At 38.9% G+C, this 23,066-nt stretch overlaps 1 protein-coding gene and 1 long non-coding RNA gene across 2 annotated transcripts; one reads left to right on the forward strand and one right to left on the reverse strand.

Moving 5' to 3' along the window:
- Window positions 1-20,323: 20,323 nt before the first annotated feature.
- On the reverse strand, window positions 20,324-21,365 carry LOC140781142 (transcription factor bHLH149-like). The gene has a single exon (XM_073126960.1). It carries the CDS (start codon window positions 21,265-21,267, stop codon window positions 20,710-20,712), a length of 558 nt encoding a protein of 185 aa, XP_072983061.1. The 5' UTR covers window positions 21,268-21,365; the 3' UTR covers window positions 20,324-20,709.
- A 1,113-nt stretch (window positions 21,366-22,478) lies between these two features.
- Window positions 22,479-22,859, forward strand: LOC140780917 (uncharacterized). The gene is made up of 2 exons (XR_012107596.1): window positions 22,479-22,508; window positions 22,598-22,859. It is a non-coding gene; the product is annotated as an uncharacterized lncRNA (long non-coding RNA).
- The last annotated feature ends 207 nt before the right edge of the window (window positions 22,860-23,066 follow it).

Genomic DNA, 23,066 nt, shown 5'->3' on the forward strand with positions numbered 1-23,066 from the left:
TTTCTTCCCCGTCTGATCCGGATGTGAATATAAATAATAGCCAAGTATTGCAGAGTGGTAGAGTTGATTTTGATGTTGATGAAGATTTAGAGCAATTTTTAAGTGAGGAATGTCAACAACAATCTATTAAGACAGATTTGGATCAATATATTGATGATGCCTCACTTTTATGGCAACGTAATGACAATAAATTTGATTTATTATCTTGGTGGAAGACAGAAGGTAGTGGAAAGTATCATATATTATCACGAGTTGCCCGTGATGTATTAGCAATTCCAGTCGCCACAGTTGCATCTGAATCTGCATTTAGTACAGGTGGCCGAGTAGTTGATGCTTATCGTAGCAAGTTGGATCCCGAATCAGTGGAAGCTTTAGTATGCACTCAAGATTGGATAAGATCTATAAGAAAAGGTAATGATTATAATATTCGATAGTATTTTATAAAATAGTATTGTTTACTAATGTTCATATACTTTTTTCTTATTAGGACAAATAGCATCAATTATTCAGGATGTTGAACAATCTGAAGATGTTGATTTAAATGGGGAGTAATCATATTGTAAGTATTTTTCACTTTATATTTTAAGTTGATTAATCTAGTTTCTTTATATTACTTTTAAGTTGGTTAATTTAGTTTCATTTATTTTGCAGATGCACTTGAAGAGGAGGATTGTTTGAATGGTTGGATGTTTTGATGTTTTGTTCCTCTAACTTTGGGATGTTGATACTTTTTAAACTTAGTTAATTTTATTTGTTGAAGTTCATATAAACTTGTGTCAACCCTAAACTTTATTTTGATGGATATTTTAATTGCTTTTGTGGTTGATAATGTGAACTTGTGTTGGGATAATTTATTTACTTTTATGGTTAACAATGTGAACTTGTGTTAGGATAATTTATTTACTTTTATGATTGACAATGTGAACTTGTGTTAGGATAATTTATTTACTTTTATGGTTGACAATGTGAACTTGTGCAACAATGTTATATTTGCTTTTATGGTTGACAATATGAACTTGTGCAAAAATATTTTACTTGTTTTTATGGTTGACAAAGTTAGAATCTCATTACTGTTGTTGTTGTAATTTTTTGATCAAGGTTTAGATCATTAGTTTATGCACATTATGTTTGTTTAAAGTTTATAATTTCTTTTGTTTTTTCTTTTTGCACCGTTACTATCTTTTTGCCGATGAATCAGTTCTCAAATACTTTAAGTTTTGTTCAAATTGTATTTGAATGGTTTTAGACTTGATTGATATTCGTAGTAAGTTCATATTAATTTGGTTAAAATTTGATACGTATTTGTTTAAGATCCGAAAATTTATCCGAACACTATCCGATCCGTATCCGAAACTATCCGATCCGTATCCGAAAACTATCCGATCCGTATCCGAAAATTATCCGTATCCGTTTTCTTAGGATATGGTTTTAATTTTTGCTATCCGTCAAATATCCGTATCCGAATCCGTATCCGGATAAAAAATATGGATCCGGATATGGGTTGAGTACTATCCGAGCCGTATCCGATCCGTTTTCACCCCTACCATAACCCTAACATCCACTCCATCCGTCATCACCACCATCATCCACGCTAAATCATAATTTTGTCTCAGTTGTAGTTCGAATATGCAAATGGCATAAATACAAAAACGTAGTTCAGGGAATTATAGATCGATTCCACTTAGTTTCGTAATTTTCTGACTATGAGAGAATATTCATTTGATAAATATTTTATATCGGTTGCGCGGACTACTTCCTATAATAAATCCAAATCTTGAAGGAATTGTTCTGTAGCCTATCACCTTGCTACCTAGGGCTAATTGTATTGTGATAGTTGGTCAGCCCCAAGCCGAATCAGATTAGCTAGTCATGAAGGCATTCAATAATGCCCAATGTAACGGGTGTCGAGGAGATGGGACTAATCCACACTCCACTCATGACATCGCCTTTTTTATCTCAAGGGAAGTTGGAGATGGGCCAGATGTTCATCATGATGTTGGAATGCAAAGATTGATACAAGCTTCCATCAAGACGTTAACCCAAGCCATTATCGGATCGTGGCCTCAAGGCATTGCAGCGGAGGCTTCCCTTCACAACATAACTCCTCCACCCCCTTCGACATAGAGGCATTGTCCACCACTAAAAGAATTCGTAGGAGAATCCCTAGTGCCCACACCAGCAGTTAGGAAGCCTAAAATGGATTTGGGCTTCTATCGACATTGAATTAGCTTGTTGCTTGAAGACTAGGAGATTTGGGATGATTTTGAAGAGCCAATGCCTTGACAACCCTACCCTATGATCATTGATGCTCCTTCTCATGTTCGAGGAGATCAGAGATGCGCAAAATTGTATGATATGGGGATTCAAGATCAAACAATGTGGCTTCAGTTTCTTAAGTTTAGTGACGGGGATCCACTCGATTGGATCTATCACATCGAGCAATTCTTCAATACATAGGGTGAGTTCACTAGTGCACTATGCATACAGTTCATACTAACTAAATACGAGAATTTCTAGGCCATACTGACCATGCTGACCCAAAAGATGATATTCGAGCCTACCAAGAAGAATTCAGGCCTATCAAAAGGAGTTCGAGTAGGTGCACAACCAAATTTGTGATTGGAAAGACTCGGTTTTAAAAAGCATATTAACTAGTAGTCTTCGCCATGACATATAAGTCCAGGTGAAGGCCAGCCAACCTTGGAGTTTGTTGGAGGTGTTCGCCAGGACCTAGATATGAAGGAGAAGATTAGAGAGTTGTGGAGCACCACATGGAGCAACTTGGCTACTATAGAGATGAGGCGCCCTCATTGGCCAACCACAATAAGGCTGTTGTGAACAATAGACACTTAGGCCTTCATGAGGCCCATTCTAGAGGCTATGGAATGGTTGAGGACCCTACGCAATGTATAATACAAGCCTAGGTGGAGGAAACAAAGAACAAAGGGGCCGTGTTTCTATTACAATAAGCTCTACATACAATAGCACAAATGTGCTCGACTAGCGACCATAATGATTCTATTTGGTCAAATAGAGGAAGATGGAAGATGATAGAAATGTGGGGGATGATGAAATCGATGACCCGCTAGAGGATAGCGAGGAAGTCCATATCAAGATCTCCTTGTATACCTATTTTATTCCACCACCCTTAAAACACTTAGGGTCAATGAAATCGTAAAAAAACATGCAACGCAGATACTCATTGACACTAGGAGTGTGCACAACTTCTTAGATAAGTGACTAGTCTAAAGGATTTATTGACATTAGAGTTGACCCTAGGCTTCGATATGGCGATGGAGAATGAACTAAACTGAAATTAACTCTAGATAAGTGACTAGTCTAAAGGATTTATTGACATTAGAGTTGACCCTAGGCTTCGATATGGCGATGGAGAATGAACTAAACTGAAATTAACTCTACATGGCAATAGAGGACCCACCAGTGAGCATCTTCGCGATGAGGACAAGCTTCGTCCCGGTCAGGAGATAAAGGGGGAAAGAGGGAAACGACTGTGGGAAGGGAGGGAAGGAAAGAAGGAAAAGAAAAAAATGCGCTCAATATTTTTAATTTTTTATAGGATATTACAAAATTGTTCAACAACAAATTTGCTATCTAAAAAATAGGATTCTAATAAATTTCATTGTGATCAAAATTAAAATAGAATACAATATAAATAAGGGCACACACTCTTGAGTTCCCAATATCACTACAGGATACAAGTCTTTTTTCATACAAAGACATGTAAATCGATGATGAGATTGACTACTCATTATTATATTGATAAACCTTGTTAGAGTCTTTTTTTATTGCATTAGTTGTTTATTTTTATTAAAATAAAATTCCTGTAGATCACGTTTGAACGTAGGAGGGGTCGCGTTCGAATGCCCTTGTGAACGCCTATATTAGGTTCGCAAATATAGACGATGCGAAAAGCGCGTTCAAACGTAATCAGGCGCGTTCGAACAGTGCGTTTGAACGTCTGCATCACGATCGCACATATAGAGAACGTCTTTTGTGCATTTGAACGCGATCGAACGCGTTCGAACGCGATCGAGCGCATTCGAACGCGATCAGCGAATTTGCACTAGGATTAGGGTTAATTACTGTATTAGGGCTTATTGGCTAGCCTCAATAAAGGTGTGGATGGAAGCCAAATTTATTATGTTATTAGATTATTAATTTCTTGCCTCCTATCTTCTCTATCCCTCCTCCCTCCTCACTAACCTTCCACATCAACCGTTGGCAAGGTCTCTCCTAACTTCTAATCTCCCCTGTCTATTGAATCCTCCCTTTTTTGGGATCTCAACCACTTCTTCTCCTTCGTCTATATCCCTTAACCACATCCACCATCCACCTTTATCTCCATAATCATTCATAACCCTAACATCCACTCCACCCGTCACCACCACCATCACCCGCATTCTTTTGTGTTTTCGTCCCTTTTTCAGTTCGAATCTATGAAGGGAGTAAATACAAAAATTATAGATCAAGAAGTTACAAATCTAATCCACTTAGTTTTGTAATTTTATGACTACCAAAGAATATTTGGAGAATATTTTTCCATGATTGCGTGGATTGATTTATGTAATAAATTCAGATCTTGAATGGATCGTTCTGTAGCCTATCTTTTGGTACTATAAACCATCAATTTGGTATTAGAGCCAGGCGAAACTCAGACCTTCATTAATGGTTGAAACAAAGAAGATGACATTGACAATAAGACTAATGGGTTCTTAAACCAAAAGGTCGACTATGGAACAATTCCCTTAAGATATGTATTTATTGCAGAAAACAGTCCATGCAACTGTGAGAAAATATTCGTCACATATTCTGTAGTAGTCAGAATATTACAAAATAAGTGAATTAGATTATTAACTTTCTGATCTACAACTTTCGTATTTACGCCCTTCGCAAATTCAAACTGCAGCTTGGACAAAAATATAAAATAATACGAGTGATGGTGGTGGTGACGGGTGGAGTAGATGTTAGGGTTATTGATTAGTATGGAGGTGAAGATGGATGGTGGATGTGATTAAGGAATATAGATAAAGGGAACAAAGTTGTTGAGATCCCAAAGAAGAGGGGTAGCTCGACAGTCGAGGGAGATTAGAAGTTAGGAAGGATGGTGAAGAGGGAGGAGGGAGATTAGGGTTGATAGATAATAGAGAGGCAAGAAATCAATATTCCAATTCCATAATGAATATGGCTGCCATTCACATACTTATAGAGGCTAGTCAACAAGTCCTAGTAACAATAAGTAACCCTAATTCTAGAGGATTCCCGTCGATCGCGTTCGAACGCGCCCGACTGCGTTTGAATGCACAAAAGACGTTCTCTATATGTGCGAACGCGATGCAGGTGTTTGAACTCGCCCGACCGCGTTTGAACGCACTTTCGCGTCCTCCTGTATTTGCAAACCTAATGCAGGCATTTGTAAAGGCATTCGAACGCGACCCCTCCTGCGTTCGAAGGCGACATATAGGAATTTTATTTTAATAAAATTAATCAACTTATGCAATAAGAAAAGATCCTAACTACATGTATTAGCCACATCAGCACTTACGCCTGAATGAAACATTAACACTCTTGCCCAACCACACAAACACCCCAAATAAGAATAGACCCTAGCGGTAATTGTAACGCCCCCGCCTAGCACGGGCACGTGCACGCACACACGCCCACACGGCACGTGCGGCGCACGCAACTGTTCGGGCGGGGCCCGCCACGCACAGATAGACTCCTATGCACATATAATCATGACATCATCAAATAAAACCTGCTAACCTATCCATGATCACATAATCCATCACCAAATAAATCATACTATTAACCAAATAAACCTGTTAACATATGAATATCCTAGTCCATAATAATATACATTAGACCACTACATAATCTGGCAGGACCCACACAGGCCACAACAAACCATCAAGATACAACTAAAATAACTAATACAAGAGTACACTATGATTCGACCTGTAATATCCAAATCATCGTCTAATACAAAAGAGTACAAATATCAAATACTAGTACAACTCAATATCTGGTTAAACTATCATCTATACCATCTCGCATCTATAGCTCACCTCATCATCGTTCTAAAATATCTTCTCAAGATATCTCAAGTCGCTATCACGTACTATATATTTGAGAGGGTTAGAAAAGAAATAAAGAGAGTCATAAGCAAAATGATCAGTGAATAGACCTTACCCTGAATCAGTGATGTCAAACAGAGAATAAATCATGTACTGGATAATATGAATTAGAAAGCAGCATGATGCCATATATGAACATGTATATATGTATCCTCAATGACATATATATGAATAAAATCAATTCTCATGAATGAGCATATTATATCCTCAACTAAAAATATATCACATGATAAAATTACCATATAACATCACCGAATATAACGACATATCATATATAACAATTATGATCCAATGATATTAGTCACATCAATGACGATGCATGATGCATGCCAACCACTAGATAATCGTATATGTCAGAGCCAGATATAATCCACATATCTCTCACTATCATAATCATCCGTCTCAACTCTGAATATCGTCCACCATGTTGGACTACGGTACCCGGCCCCAAACTCGATACACATCATGTCACAAGCTCAGAGCATACTCTGTCATACACTAAGAGTCTCTCTGTAGATAAATCATACCCTGCCAAACGCTAAGGGTATCTCAGAAGAAAGTAATCATATCCTGCCATACGCTAAGGGTATATAAATGATAGTTGTACCCTGTCATACACTAAGAGTACAACCATCAACCATCACCATACTCTGCCATACACTAAGAGTATGTCCAGTACTAGTCCGGACCAGATATCGTTCCAGCTATCACATCATATCACATCACATACACATATACTTTTATGATTTCCTATACATGATAAATCATATGCATATATATCCAGTACGACAACAGATCATGCAACTTAGGAATTTAGGTGGTAAAGAAGCTAAGAGAAAAATGATGCAATGCTGACTCTAACCATATATCTAACACATGTATACTCTTGCTAGTCTATCACATGTATACTCATGATAGAGATCATCCCGACATAAAAACCATAACAATATAATCATCTCTATATATCACCAATGTACTCATATCTCAAATCAGCCTAATCAAATGCATGATAAAATATGCTTGACTGAAATCATCTCTAGATAAAATCATATAATCATGCTCGAGGCCAAAATATCCATGACACTCATCGCTAGCAAAGTCCACGGGGTCTCAAATAAGGGGGTTCGAGATCTGAAATATTTAAGTAGTATGATGTTAGTCGTTTATCTAATTAGAATTAATTCAGTTAAAATATAAAGGTTTATTAGGTTTAGAATCACTTTTCTTTATTTTTTATTACATAACTAGGTCTATAATATAGATACGATTCAAATATTATAATTCTATTATTATTATAAAATATTAGTTATAACATAAGGAGAAAATGCCTCTTTCCTTTTATATGAGAGTATTTCTAAATATATAATTATAAAATAAAATAAAATAAAATAAAATAAAAGGCTAAATAAGTATAGACAATGTCTAATTATAATTAATTTTATAATTCATACACTATCTTGATTAATTAGAGACAATGCAGTCTTTACTCGATAAATAATAAATAAATAACTAAATACGCTTAGAATTTTGCAGAATAATCATAAAATTAATAGAAATACTTAAAATAATATGATGAGGGTATTAGAATATAAATCTAATAATTATAATTTACAAATCTATCTATTAATCTAATAGATATATAAATAAATAAATATAAGTATTACCTATATTTATACCTAATTAATCATTAATTATAAAAATTATCATTAATAAAATTATATTGAAGAATATATAATATTATTAAAATAGTTAATGTCTAAATAATCTATTTGCATTAATTAAGAAGAAAAATACCTAAATAAATAACATAAATAAAATCATTAATTAATAAATAAATTAAATCTGCCATCAGTGCTGGGCTCGGCCCAGCACTGTCTGCTATAGTGTTGGGCCGAGCCCAACACTATGCAGAAAGAAAGAGAAGGAGTTGAGGAAGAAAGAAAGAAAGAAAGAAAGAAAGAAGAAGAAGAAGAAGAAGAAGAAGAAGAAGAAGAAGAGAAGAGGAAGAGAAGAAAGAGAGGAGGTGATGGAGGAGGTTGCGGACCCATGCCGGCGGGGAGGGCACCGACCGTTGCTGGCCAGCCAGCGGCCGGCCTCTCGCCGGCGGCTCGGCTCCGACGAGCCCAACCTCGGGCGAGAGAGAGAGAGAGAGAGAGAGAGAGAGAGAGAGAGAGAGAGAGAGAGAGAGAGAGAGAGATTTAAAGAGAGAGAGAAGGTGGTGGAAGAGGAGTAGTGGTGGCGCCGGGGCTCGCCGCGGCCAGCTGGCCACAACCGGTTGGCTGCGGCAGCGGCCTGTGGGCACGTGGCGCTCCACCATGCAAGTTGCATGGGCACGAGGCCGGCCATAGTGTGGCCAGTTGCGTCATGCCCATAATTAATTAATTTTTTTTAAAGATTGGGTTGTTACAATAACTCGTCAGCCCATCACTCGATGGATAGCGTGACATATTATCCACCACTACAGACTATGGACCTTAGTTGTAAGCCTATCACATAAGACAATATTGCACATCGATACTATTATCTAAGCCTTGACTCCACATCATCGCACCATCGTGCAAAAACTTATGAGTCATCGCTCAAGGATGTCATCACCCTACGTCATTGGGTATTGCTAGGTCTACATCATCATATCATTTTTCTCTCTAAGGCCCCGCAAAATGACTGTTTGATTGTTTATAATCAACAAACTAGGAGCATGGGCCGTAATATATATAAGTATAATAATATCCCCTGCACCTAACAATAACTGATGTCAAGTACTGTCGAGACACAAAAGCCACTTCTTTTATGTTTGTGCATATGTATAAGTGGCATGTGTTCTACTGCATAAATAAGCATAATTGAATACATATCATTATCATATTTTATATGCTATCATAGATAATCATGCCCAAGGATATGCATAGAAATCATGATAGGCGTAATCTTGCCGAACAACAAATAAAATTAGCATGTACTACTTGCATTACTAATTATAAATTAAAGTACGCACACATGTCATACGAAAGACAATGCATTCTCTATGTTACTCCTAGATTATAAAAGTTTTACTTGCCTAACATTGCTTTTCGAATAACTTGCTAAAGCTGTGCCATGGGATCATCCTCGCATAGTGTTAAATCCACCTCAACAATAAAGGTAATAAAACATAAGCACCATATTCCTAACACTGATTATTAATTAAATAACCCTATTGACGTCTTCTATAGGCTTGGGAAGGTTTATTTAAGAATTCTTATATTCATTAACTAGTTAGCCATTCACCCCAATGATACACTTATTTAGGATCTTTTCTTATTGCATTAGTTGTTTATTTTCATTAAAATAAAATTTCTGTAGGTCACATTTGAATGCAGGAGGGTTGCGTTCGAACGCCCTTGCGAATGCCTGCATCAGGTTTGCAAATACAGAGAACACATATTTTACGTTCAAACACAGTCGGGCGAGTTTGAACGCTCGCGTTTGAACGCTTGCATCGCGTTCGCACATACAGAGAATATCTTTTGTGCGTTCGAACACAATCGGGTGTGTTCGAACTCGATCGACAGGAATCCTCAAGAATTAGGGTTACTTATTGTTTTAGGACTTGTTGGCTAGCCTCTATAAATATGTGGATGGCAGCCAAATTCATTATGCTATTGGATTATTGATTTCTTGCCTCCTATTTTCTCTCTAGACTCTCTTCCTCCTCCCTCTTCACCATCCTTCCACCTCTACCGTTGACAAGGTTTCTCCTAACTTCTAATCTCCCTTGACTATTGAGCCACCCCTCTTCTTTGGAATCTCAACCACTTCGTTCCCTTCGTCTATATCCCTTAATCACATCCACCATCCATCTTCATCTCCATACCCATCCATAACCCTAACATCCACTCCACCCGTCACTACCACCATCACCCGCATTATTTCATATTTTCGTCTCAATTGTAGTTCGAATCTACGAAGGGCATAAATATGAAAGTTGTAAATCAGGAAGTGTCAAATCTAATCCACTTAGTTTCGTAATTTTCTGAGCACATAAAAATATTTGACGAATATTTTCCCACGGTTACACGCACTGCTTCTTGCAATAAATTCATCTTTAGGAATTATTCTGTAGCCGACCTTTTGGTACAAGAACCCATCACTCTATTTATCCGTTCAAATCATTATTATCAATTTACAATAAATCACATTGACAATATTTAGTTAATCAACTTCGTTAAATTAGACAATCCGCTTAATACCATTTTCCTATATTGATCTGTATTAATTCTCTCAATAGGAGGAATTAATATAAATACACTTCGACCACTGACTTCTTTTACTAAAATTGGTTTAACCAATATTATGATCACCAAGCTATCTTTTAAAGATGATTAATATTTAAGGTTTAGATTGATATGGATAAATAAGTGACAAGACTAAAGTTAACAAAATAAAATAAAAACTTATAAATCTATTTGGGCCTGCCTAAGGACCAAAGCAATAAGCTAGGCTACAACTTCTCAAAGGCCACAAATCAACTCAGCAAGCTTGTGCCCAAAGCCCACTAAGTAAGCTATTTAGGTTGGGCTACAGCCCAACCCACAACAACATGAATTAGGCCACATCCCAATCTATAACCACACACCACGGGTTAGGCTGCACCCAACCTAAACCCAACATGGGCTGGGCTGACAATAGCCCAACCCAAGCCCGAGCTGGGCTAAGCAACCTAGCTCAACAACACCCCTATCACACCACGACGAGGGGGGAGGGAGGAGGGAGGGGGGAGGTAGGGTCACTACCTCCAACAAACCTAGCTGATTGCACCAAATCCGCCCACACAATAAACAAGTCTTCACACAAGGTGGCACATAGCTAACTAAGGCATGCAACGATGATCAAGTCCCACACCATGATCGACAGCCAAGGGGATGAGTCATTCGACAAACCCGACCATGAGGGCACCAAAAGATGACACTAGAAGCTTCATTTCATGAAGAGGAATACTTTTGACCAATCAAAGCGAGGATATGATGGCGACATTGGCCTAGAATCAACCTTGGAAGCTAATGGGAAGAGTCCACTTTGTGTGGCCTCTCCCAAAGGTGAGAAGAGTCCGCAGAGGGCCACCATCAAGAGAGCTTCACAAGGAGAAGCTCCCAGACTAGCGTGGCATTGACTCAAGGTCGCTAGCAAGTCGATTGCTTGAGGAGACCAAAAAAGGACCCAAAGCCCAAGCTCCGTCTCTCTAAAATATGGACCCAGAGCCCACAATATCCACCAAGCCACATGGACCAAGCTATAACCACAATTTCGGGCTAGGCTGTCTACATCACAAGCTTGAGCTAGGCTGCTTGCGGCCCCAAAACCATCACACACTTGGGTTGGGCCATAAGTAGCCCAACCCATCCTAAGCTCAAGCTGGGTTGTATCCAGCCTAGCCTAGCCTGACACACGAGTTGCGCCGCGCCCAAATCTAGCCCGACACTCGGGCTAGGCAGCGCCCAAACTAGCACACGGGCTATAGGGCACATGAGCCTTGGGTTGGGCCGCACTCGGCCTAGTCCGACACGCGGGCTTCGGGTTGGGCCGCACTTGACCCGGCCCAAAACGGGGTCCCCCGAGCTAGACTACACTCAGCCCAGCCCAACATGCTAGCCCCGGGCTAGATCACACCTGACATGGCCTGACTGGACGCTCAGGCTGGCTATAGCCAGCCTGATCACCCCCTTCTTCCTCACCTCAACTAAAAGGAGGGAGGAGGGTAGGCTACTAGCTAACCCAATTGCCGGCAACTTGACGGAATGCACCGACACGTAGCAAAAGCTAGTCGAGGGGAAGCCAAGCCGTTAGAGGTGGCCGACGGTGAGCACCCACCTCGCCTTGGCCGCTGGCCAAGATGAGGGGCCACCCAATGGCATAGGCCACGAGGGTGTCAAAAGGAGCCACCAGGGGTATCCTCACGAAGAGGGAGCTCACCGGACCAGCACGACAAGGCACAAGGCCGCCAGCCGGATCATGGCGAGATCGAGAAGGAAAAGTTTCGGAGAGAAAACTCAAAATAATTAATTAATTATAGATATGACTTTCCGGGTGGGGGAGGTAGCTCTGACGCTTTGATCCACTGGGTCAACAGTGCCGGCGGTGCTTCGACGCGATGGGAAGGAGATGGGGAGAGAGTCAATTGGCAGGGAGAAGAAGGAAGAAAGAAAAAAAAGAAAATGAGGAAGGAGAAGAAGAAAAGAGAGAGGGAAGGAAAAAGGAGGAAAGCAGCGCATGTGCCCCGCATGTGTGCGCCCTTAAGTCAGCGCACGTGCTGAGCATGTGCGTGCCCAATTTATTTATTTATTTAATTTTTTTTTCTTTGGTTGTTACATATACTGTAGCTAAGTAGAGTGCTAGCCAAGATATAGTTGCGGACTATGTTGATTCACCACTTCCATGACACACCTATGGCATGTCACAATGAGATCTTCTAGACATATAAGCGGTTGAACCAATGTTGCACATGGGTCAGGTTGAAGAAAGAAGTCAAAGACTATGTATAAGCATGTGAGATGTGCCAACACGTCAAGGCCGATTTGACCAAGCCGGCAGGATGATGCAACCCGTATTACAGACCAAATCTAGGAGGAAGTGGCCATGAACATCATTGAGGGGCTGCCCATATTTAGAGAATGCTTGGTCATCATGGTGGTGGTCAATCATTACCCTACTATGCTCACTTTTTAGCCTTGTTGCACTCGTATACCACAAAGAAGATGGCAAATTTTTTTGTGAATGGTGTGGCTCGATTGCATGGCTTGTCATGATTGATTGTGTCAGATTGTGTCCCGATATTTGTGAGCCAATTTTGGCTAGAGTTCTTTCATCAGCAAGGGACTACCTTCAACATAAGCTTAGCTTACCACTTTCAAATTGATAGGGAAACCAAGGTGCTTAATCGGTGCCCCAAGCTGTACTTATGGTGTACTTTGTGAGAGATCCTCCCAAGGCATAACTTACATGCTTACCATGGGTTGAATTGTAACTTTCCCACCTTGCACGGGCACGTGGACCCTCATGCGCCCACACAACATGTGATAGGACAGACGAGATCATCACACAACGATATACCTGTGCTCATATAATCCATCTTAAGATAAATCATGCTATCATCTAAATAAATATGTTAATATATCAATATCAAAATCCACAAAAATCATCCTAGACTACTACGTAATATAGTAGGACCCACCCAGGCCACGACAAACCATTAAGATACAACAAATACAACTAATACAATACTGCCCAACTGTACAATATTTCCTATTATACAAAACATGATATAATATAATGGAATACAAAAATTTACATCGGTACAACTTAATTTCTAAAAGCTACCTTATATACTATCTTATGTCTAGTTCACCTTATTTTTCCTCTAAAATATCTCTTCATGATATCTTAAATTGTTATCAGATGCCTCACATCTAGGGGCTAGAAAAAATAAATAAAGAGAGTTATAAGCTAAAGGTTCAGTGAATAGACCTTACTCTGAATTAGCGATACCAAACTGAGAGTAAATTATGTATTAAATAATATGAATTAGGAAGGAGCATGTATATATATCCTCAATAATATGTATAAATGTAATTAGTATTATTTCATGAATGGAAATATTATATTCTCAATCAAATATATATCCTATGACAAAACCATGATATAACATCATAAAATATAACAACATATGATGCATAATAATTATGATCAAAAGATAATCATCTTAACAGTAATGATGCATGACAACCACTCGGCAATCATGTATGTCAGAATTAGATATAATTCACATATATCTCACTAGCATAATCATCAGTTTCAATAGTGAATATCATCCACCATATTGGACCATAGTACCTAGCTCGAAAATCGATATCTATCCTGCCATCGTGGCATAAGCTCAAAGTATATCTTACGATATATTAAGGGTATCTCTAGAAATAATTATACCATAATATACACTGAGGGTATCTCAGTAATAATCATATCCTATTATACGCTAAGAGTACAACTATCAGCTACTACCATATTTTGCCATACGCTGAGAGTATGTCAACTACAATCTAGACCGATATTGTTTTAACAATCACATCACGTATGCATATATTTTTATAATTTTTTTATACATGATAGATCATATACATATATCTAGTACTATAACAAGTCATGAACATTAGGAATTTAGATAGTAAAGAAACTAACAGAAATATGATGCAACTTAATCTCGAACCATATATCCATCACATGTCTACTCATGCTATAAATTAGACCAATAAAATATGCACAAGATCCATCTCTAATCATTTCTAAATAATCTACATACTCGTGCTCGAGATCAATTGAATAAATAAATAATAAAAATATACTCAATTATTATAAGATCATATACTCATGTTGGAGATCAAAATAGAATGCGTGCATATAAATATATAATATATCCTAATTTGAGAAAGACATCTAGAGGTAAGACTATTCATAATTTGAATAGAAAACACAAATCACATATCTCTAATGTCTGTCAATCGAGTATCAATTCATTACCAAGAGGGTTATAAGGTCTCAAATAGGATGGTTCGCGATCAGAAATTTTTTAAGTAGTATGATGTTAATATTAAATATTATATATATATATAATATTTAATATTAATATGTTGTTATTATAAACTATATTTGTTTATAAGGACTCTAGTTTCCTAATCATATATTACACATGTAATAATTAATCTCTTTTGATATAAACATAAAAACCAAATATATAATGATATAATTAAAAATATAGTACATACAATAACTAAGTATAATTAAATTATTTTGTGACTATTACACTTAATTAATCACATATTGTACATAAATAATTATTATCCGATTATATAAAAATAATCAGCGGTGGTAGTAGTTAGAGAGAGGGAGAAAGAGAGTTTCAGAGAGAGAGGTGAGTGAGAGAGAGACCGAAAGGGAGAGAGCGGAGAGAAGTAAAAGAGAAAGTGAGAGAGGCGGTGGGGAGAGGAAAGTCGGTGGTGGCGGTAGGGTGGGGCTCGTTGCGGCTAGCTAGCCTAGCCTAGCTAGTCGGGCAAGCAACACATGGTGCCCCCATGCAGCGTCAAGCTGCATGGGTGGCGCTGCATGGGCACAACTTATCAAATGGCTTGCCAAGCCACTCAACTAGAATTTGCATCTCCAATCTGGTACAATGTCGTCGTCGACGCCTAGCAAGTACATGAACTGGCTCTACGATCTTTGTCTCCTCCAATGGCTCTAGTAGAATTGTTCCAACGACCTTATGATCTCCAATTCACTCCCTCAGCAAAGATACATGGAAGACAGGATGCACTCTCGACCTCTCTGATAGCTCCAAATGATATGCAACCGGTCTAATAAGCTCTAACACCCGAAACATACCAAAGTAGCAACGAGCTAACTTTTGATTATGCATCAGACACAAGGTCACCTATCGATATGGTTGCACCCTCACAAACACCCAACTACCGATGTCAAACTCCTGCTCCCTATGGCTGCGATCATAAACTTACTTTATGCGGTTTTGAGCAAGTTTAAGATGGGCATGCAACCTCCTCAATGTGGCGTCCCTATCCATCAACGCTAAGTCCACCTCCGTCCGATCTACCAATGCCACTGGATCATAAGCGCATAACGTCGAAGCCGTGCGTCCATACACCACCTCAAATGGAGTCATGCCATTGTTGCTATGGTAGGCGGAGTTGTAGGACCACTCTGCCCATGGTAAGAACTCTAACCATCGTCTCGACATCTCTCCAACAAAGCACCTCAAGTACTGCTCAATGCCTCGATTGTTTTATACAAAAATAATATATGATAATAACATGCTAAAATATTTATATATATAATATAAACATGAATATAGGATTATTATCCTTATAACTATATATATTAATTTTTTTCGCTATGTATAATCTTTAGATATATTTATATGCAATTATTTGTAGTTATAATAATCAATTATTATACTTATTATACTAACATAATAATCATATTAGAGAGTATAAATTATACAAATAGTTACTGGCTAAAATAAGCTAATTTAGCTTGTCTTTAGAAAATAACTACATAACTACAGAAGAGAAAGAGGGAAATTTGTATTATAGTATAGGAGGTGGGAAGAGGAGGAGAAGAAGAAGAAGAAGAAGAAGAAAGGAAGAGGAAGAAAGAAGAAAGAAGAAGAGAAGAGAAAAAGGAGAAAGAAGGGGCTCGCCTGCTACTCGTGGGTCTCTTGCCGGTGGCTCGGGTCCTACTAACCAGAGAGAGAGAGAGAGAGAGAGAGAGAGAGAGAGATATATATATATATATATATATATAAAGATAAGAGAGGAGGGTCTAGCAAACTCAAGAGAGAGAAAGAGGAGAGAGAGCTCACCTCGGTGGTGGTGGTAGCGACAAGTCAGTGTTGACAAGAATGAGAGAGAAAGAGAGAGTTCAAGAGAGAGGGAGAGACCAAGAGAGAGGGATTTAGAGATAGAGGGAGAGGTTGTGGGAAGGAGGCTATCGCAACAACAGGGCCTCCCCCACGTAGCGCGAAGCTACATCGGCATGAGACCGGCCACACTATGGCTGATCACTCATGCTCATAATATATATTTTATTTTTATTATTTTTAGGTCAGATTGCTACATGAATGGTCATAAAACATGGCACACTATACGACCATTTGTATGATTATCAACCCCCTCACACATCGGTCACCATCTAGCCTAGAGCCTCACCACCATCAACTATCCTCCTTTCCATTCCTTGCTCGCCCACCTATCCACTAGGTACATATCAATGGTATCAAAGCCACTTTTCCTCGGCCACATGCCAATGACCAAATCTATGGCGGTTGATCTGAATGCGGGACACGAATTGAGGCCTATGACACCATAGGTCTCACTAACGCGATAAGCTAAATCTCAGCTGGCTTTTCAACAAGTATTAGGAGATTTTTTGACCGTGCTCACAATGATGCAAATGACGTTTCTCGACATTCGTGACATCCTTGTTGTTGTGGACCGAATCTCGGAGGGTAGGTCTAATGTGATTGTAGAAATGCGATATGGCAGTCTAGGAAGAATAGGTTATCTTTGTAACCTCCCTATAAATATTTTTTATATTTAGGATTTTTTTGATTCAGACTATATTGAGTTTAATCTCGATGAAGGGCCAATGATGGTGTTGGTGGCGGGTGGAGGTGATTGTTGTTTAGATGGCAGCAATGGTGGATCAACTTGCAGATAGGGATGATAACATTGATGTAGATGGCCGTAGAGGTGGGTCTGATACTTAGAGGGGAAGAGGAGGGAGTAGGTTCGAGTCCTAAAGTGAAGGCGGGGAGGAAGGAGGAGGGCTGACCAAGGTGGTGGCGGCAACTTGGGTTTGAGGAGAGGGCTGCGGTTAAGGAGAAGAGCGAGAGATCGAGAGAAAGAAAAATCATTTCAATTCTTTTATAATCTTCTCAAGTTGCACTCCGCATTATCTAAAGGAGGCTAACCTAACTGGACTCAAGTTAATCTAACTTAACTAGATTAAGACTCATACTCTTACTAGTTTACTTGATTAAACCAACTAGAATAGAAATTTACTTTATTATATGATCAAATATCCTTGATTTTTTTTTTCTTCCTCCACATGTTTAAACTAAATTGAAATCCTTCTTCCTTCTCAATCCCAATAAAAATATTTTGTCCTCCTCTAACCCTAAGATAAACCCTTCTTCCTTCCCAGCTCCAACCCAAACCCAAATCCAAACAATAGAATCTAATTTATCTAGGTGATCTAAGATTATAATCTAGTTGATACCTTACCAAAATTCTTAATGGATACAAAATTAGCAAAAGCAAAATCAAATAGGCAACATGAAATTCTGACTAACATATTATTGTATTTCAGATTTTAGGAGCAAATATATATGCTATTATCTATTTGATAATAGAAGTATCAAAATGAATCGGAGAAATAAACCGGAGCAAGAAGGCCAATATCAACTTCATAGTCAGAGAAAGAAGGGCCATCTAAGACAGAGATGCAGAGCGGGAACAAATTCAAAGTCAGAGAAGAATTCCGACAAACCTAAAATTTTTGTTGATGATCACAAGTTAGCCATTATTCATCGACTTTCGTTGAAGATACTCATACATTAAATATCAATATTCTAATTCACTTGCAATGCTTTGTTAACTTCAAACATCATGCATGCCTCTTAATTAAGCCAATAATTTGCACTTCTCATTGGATTATCGAATATCAGATATTGCTTCCCTTCCATTGCGCAGATCCTCAAATGCAGTACAAGATCTATAGTCCATGCAGCTTACCTTTCAACATTAATTATAATAAACACTAGGCATTGATGAACTTTAACACTCTTCATGACATAGCATGAATATAAGAAGATCCCTAATACATTTGTAGGAAAGCTTAATAAACCAATATCTGCTTGATAGGAAGGCCAAGTGTATTGAGTGTGCTAGCGACCTCTGGAAACTTATTGATCGATCTCTCAACTAATCCCATACTTTGACCAGCTATAGTGAAAAGATCCCCAAAAGAGTTTTTTTTTTATCATGATAGATTGATTGCGCATGTTAACCCTAGAGAATTTGCATAAGACTTCCACAAACTCATCCCATGACTGAAATGGATGCGCTTACTATGCCACTTGGTACTAGCAGATGGCCATCTCTTCAAGTGGAAACAGGCCGAAAGGACTTTGTGGGTCTCTAGTTTTCACTGGTATACAGAAATTTGTTCAGTGCAGTAGATCCATTCAACTATATCTCTCCAATTGAACTTTGAAAAATTTAGTCACATGGTTCTTTCTTCATGTAGATCTGCATTTTGGCCTCTATAATATTCGCCAAAAACTCTTAGTTGTGGCCATCAAGGTCCTGGATCCTTAAGATTCGCCCACATTTTATCTTCCACAAAGTGCAGTATTACTAGAGATCGATATTGGTTTGCCGCTGCTATTGCTCTTCTTAGTGTGGGCGTGGGCAAGATAGGCCTTCTTAGACATGGGTCTAGCGTCTGATCTAGATCCTCTTCAAAGTTCAGCAGTGGCTGTGTGGGGAAACCGCTGCACGGACCGAGTCAACCTGCTCTAGCTGTTGTCCTTTGGCCAGTGTTGGTCGTTGCCTCCTTATAGTGCCTTTAGAAGCGTTCGAGACATATCCTCGAGTGATATAAACCAAGTTAACTCGGATGACATCAGGGGCATTAGATGCATTGGGTCAAGCCTACTTATTTTAGCTTAGACATTTACTATTTTTAGAACTTACTATTTAAAAGATTTCAAAATCATCACAAACCTCCCTTTGCACTCGAATTGTTAAATTGATTAATTAGTCTAGCTAAGCTGATTAGTTGGTTTAATCAAGTAAACTAGTGTAGTAGGAGTTTGAGTCTTAAGCTGATTAGTTGGTTTAATCAAGTAAACTAGTGTAGTAGGAGTTTGAGTCTTAAGCTGATTAGTTGGTTTAATCAAGTAAACTAGTGTAGTAGGAGTTTGAGTCTTAAGCTGATTAGTTGGTTTAATCAAGTAAACCAGTGTATTAGGAGTATGAGTCTTAAGCTGATTAGTTGGTTTAATCAAGTAAACTAGTGTATTAGGAGTATGTCTTAAGCCGATTAGTTGGTTTAATCAAATAAACTAGTGTAGCTAAAACCTCTCATGTGCATCATATACGATCATTTTGGATCAAAAAGTAGAACGGAGGTATAAAGAAAGGGCATTAATTTAGGTGATCTATTTGTGTTTCAAAACTTTAAGGAGTTACTTTGATATTAGACTCTAGTTCAAAAGATGTAAATATAACTACAACCTAATAATGAGTGCAAGTAGCTGTTGAGCTTTTCAAGGAAGATATAGTTCCAATCTCTTTCAATGGAATAGCAGCAGATTGACAACTAAAAAAGATAGTAAAAGAAATAGTTTGCTTAAGAGGGTCATCAAGTTTCCCACGGACCTACAGGGAAGTCATGGGTTTCACATGACAAAGTAAGAAGGAAGTTTACTTTCTGTGGCCATGTCCAAGTTCCATCAAGTGTAATTAGCTATCTAATAGGCATCCTATTGCAAAGCAAGTAAACCAAAATTGCATTATGCTATCAAACACCCATATTTCAATACATTTCAATTGAACAAACAATGGAAAACAAAAGAAAAGGAAACAATGCTATATAGATTCTTCAAGAAGGGGAAAAAAAGGAGAGGACAAGAACAAGTATCCTAAATTGAGCATCCCAGCATCAACATATAAGACTTTGGAAGTAGTTCAACTATTCCATTTAAGAGCAGCACCTGCAGTATTATGCTAACTCTTCCATTTCACCCCCCCAAATATCCAAGAGATGATTGGAATTAACAACAATAAAAGAATCCAAGGTACATCTTGTAAGAAGCAAGAATCAGAATGGCATATACAAAAGAAGGTGTCCCCAATTTACAACAACAACAACAGCAAAACCATCTAAATCACTTTAACAAGTTTTTTTTTAAAGATTATTCACCTCCTCCAGAATAACAAAGGCATCATCAGTTTTCCGATGGCGGCGCCGCCGCAATAGTCGCCGCTGAGAGCGCGTCGGCGAGCGCGCGCATCGCCTTCACCTGCATCTCCAGAGCCGCCAGGTAATCCGCCGTCTCCTCCAGCAAGCTCGTTGCCGGCAGCTTCCGACACCCCGGCACCAGCCGCGCCAACACCCGGAGCCGCTCCCTCACCTTCTTATCCCTCGACGCCACCGGATCCGCGGCCAACTTCTCGCCGGGGCGCGGCCTCCTACGGCGACGGATGCAGCCGCCGGCCTTGAGGAGGACCTTTCGGCGCCGGCAGCGGCTGAAGAGGATGGCGCGGCTCCAGCGCGACTGGCCGCGGGCGGTGAGGGCGAGGGCGGAGTCAGCGGCAGCCTTGACTGCGCCAGCTCCGGAGCCGGCGGCGGGGAGTGATTCGAGGAGGCGGCGGCCGTAGAGGCGCTCCTGGGCCACCGTCCGCCACTTGATCGGGGCTGGGGTTTTCGGATCGGACCGCAGCTTTTTCCGTGCGTCGGGTCCGTTGGACGAAGACGACGGAGTGGAGGAGGAGACGGAGATCATGATGGATTTGGCCGCGGTGATAGAGAGAAAAATCCCAGCAAAATGAAGGTGGAACGGGGAACGGGGAACGGGGGGAAAGGGAAATGCGATGATATATTATGGCAAAAGTCGGGTTGGTGCTTTATTATATGAAGTTATTACACATCACCACCTACATTTTGGTCTTATTGCATTTTATCAAAAAGGCTAAATGCAGAAAGACCCACTTCCCATAAAGGATAGTGGGAGGTGAGATTTTTGGATTAGTTTAGAGCATGTTTCTTCCATGTTTGAGAGGAAAGAATATAATTAATTGGAAGCATGAACTGTTGTTTGATGGGGGCATGTGAATGGAGTGGAGGTCAAGTAGTGGCTCAGTTGGTACCTTAATTAACATAAATATAAATAAATAAATAATATATATATCTTGCTCATATTTCTCTTGTGGTTTTTACCCTTCTTACATTTGGTTGTTATCTTTTGGTTTCACCGTATGCTAATGGTATGGTTGAAATATAGAGATGCTTGTTTTTTGGTGTAATTTATTTTTCATACTATATTAACCCAAAATTTGTGAATCAACTGCACAAAATGTGGGTGATGCTAAGGAGTAAGAGCCAAGCAACAGTAGACATATTAACAACTTACACACACACACACACACATATATGTATATATATATAACTAAGACATAGAAAATAAAAGTATACTTAAGAAGATGGCAAGAATGCCAATCTAAAGTAACAAACCAACCAATGATTTGGATGATTAATAAACCCATATCTATTTGTTGGTTCATACATATTTATATCTTTTATTTAAAAAGGGATTACTTAACTGCCAAGGAAAAAAAAGTAAAAAAAATAAAACTTATTTAATATTGGAGCTCAAAAAATTGCAAAAGATGTACCATATACGGATAGAACCAAACTCTGGAGCTAGATTGATTACCTTCTTCTAAACATATATAGGGAAAACTTTATGTTATTGGTAATGCCCCAAGCTTGGGTCTCTATTTAGGAATCTAATAATTTTTAACCTGGGGGGGTGAATTAGGAAAGAAGCCATCTATCTGTATTTAAGTTAATGAATGTGAGATAGTGCGGATCCCGCCTAATATCAACACAAGTGAGGAGTAGCCATCAATAAAGAAGACAAATATACAAATGGGAGGGTTTGCTTTTGTCACATGAAGCAGACGCCAATGCCCGACAAACCCTCGCGTCTCTCGGCTTTGGTTTTTCCAATCACTTCAGTGCGAGGTGAGCCCTACCATGTTTCTCTCTCTCTCTCTCTCTCTCTCTCTCTCTCTCTCTTACTTCCTCTTTCTCCTTTGGCGGTCGCTTTACAGAGATTTTTAAATGGTGTTATATTGCCAAAGTAGTTCGAGTCCTTGCTGTTGTGTTGATGCTGTTGATGTGCTGCAATAGTTTTTTTTTTTTATTATAATTTTATACGATGGAGATTAAAGGGATTGAGGGGGCCACAGTGGGGTTGGATTATGTTTGGTGGGGCGAATGTATGTTGCCATTGACTGGATAAGAACGGATGTTATATCGTCCAAGAATGTTAATAAGGATTGAGTTTACCTGTTCTTGATTTTGTAAGTCTTTTCTTTTTTCTTTTTCAAAATTGTTAGAAAAATTTGTAACAAAAATACAAATACGAGAGGTTTTTGTTTTTGTTATTTAGGCCTGTTTTTAGTTTTCTTTATGGATGAGACATTTTTTTTTTGTTTTAAGTTTGTCCTTCTACTATTTTAGTGCTCATTAAATACTAATTAGACAATATAATAATAAAGAGAGATGACTCATACTTTT

This window comes from Typha latifolia, chromosome 2 (genome assembly GCF_019914945.1).
Source record: "Typha latifolia isolate L0001 chromosome 2, TyphaL0001v2, whole genome shotgun sequence".
In the NCBI taxonomy this organism is placed as follows: domain Eukaryota; kingdom Viridiplantae; phylum Streptophyta; class Magnoliopsida; order Poales; family Typhaceae; genus Typha; species Typha latifolia.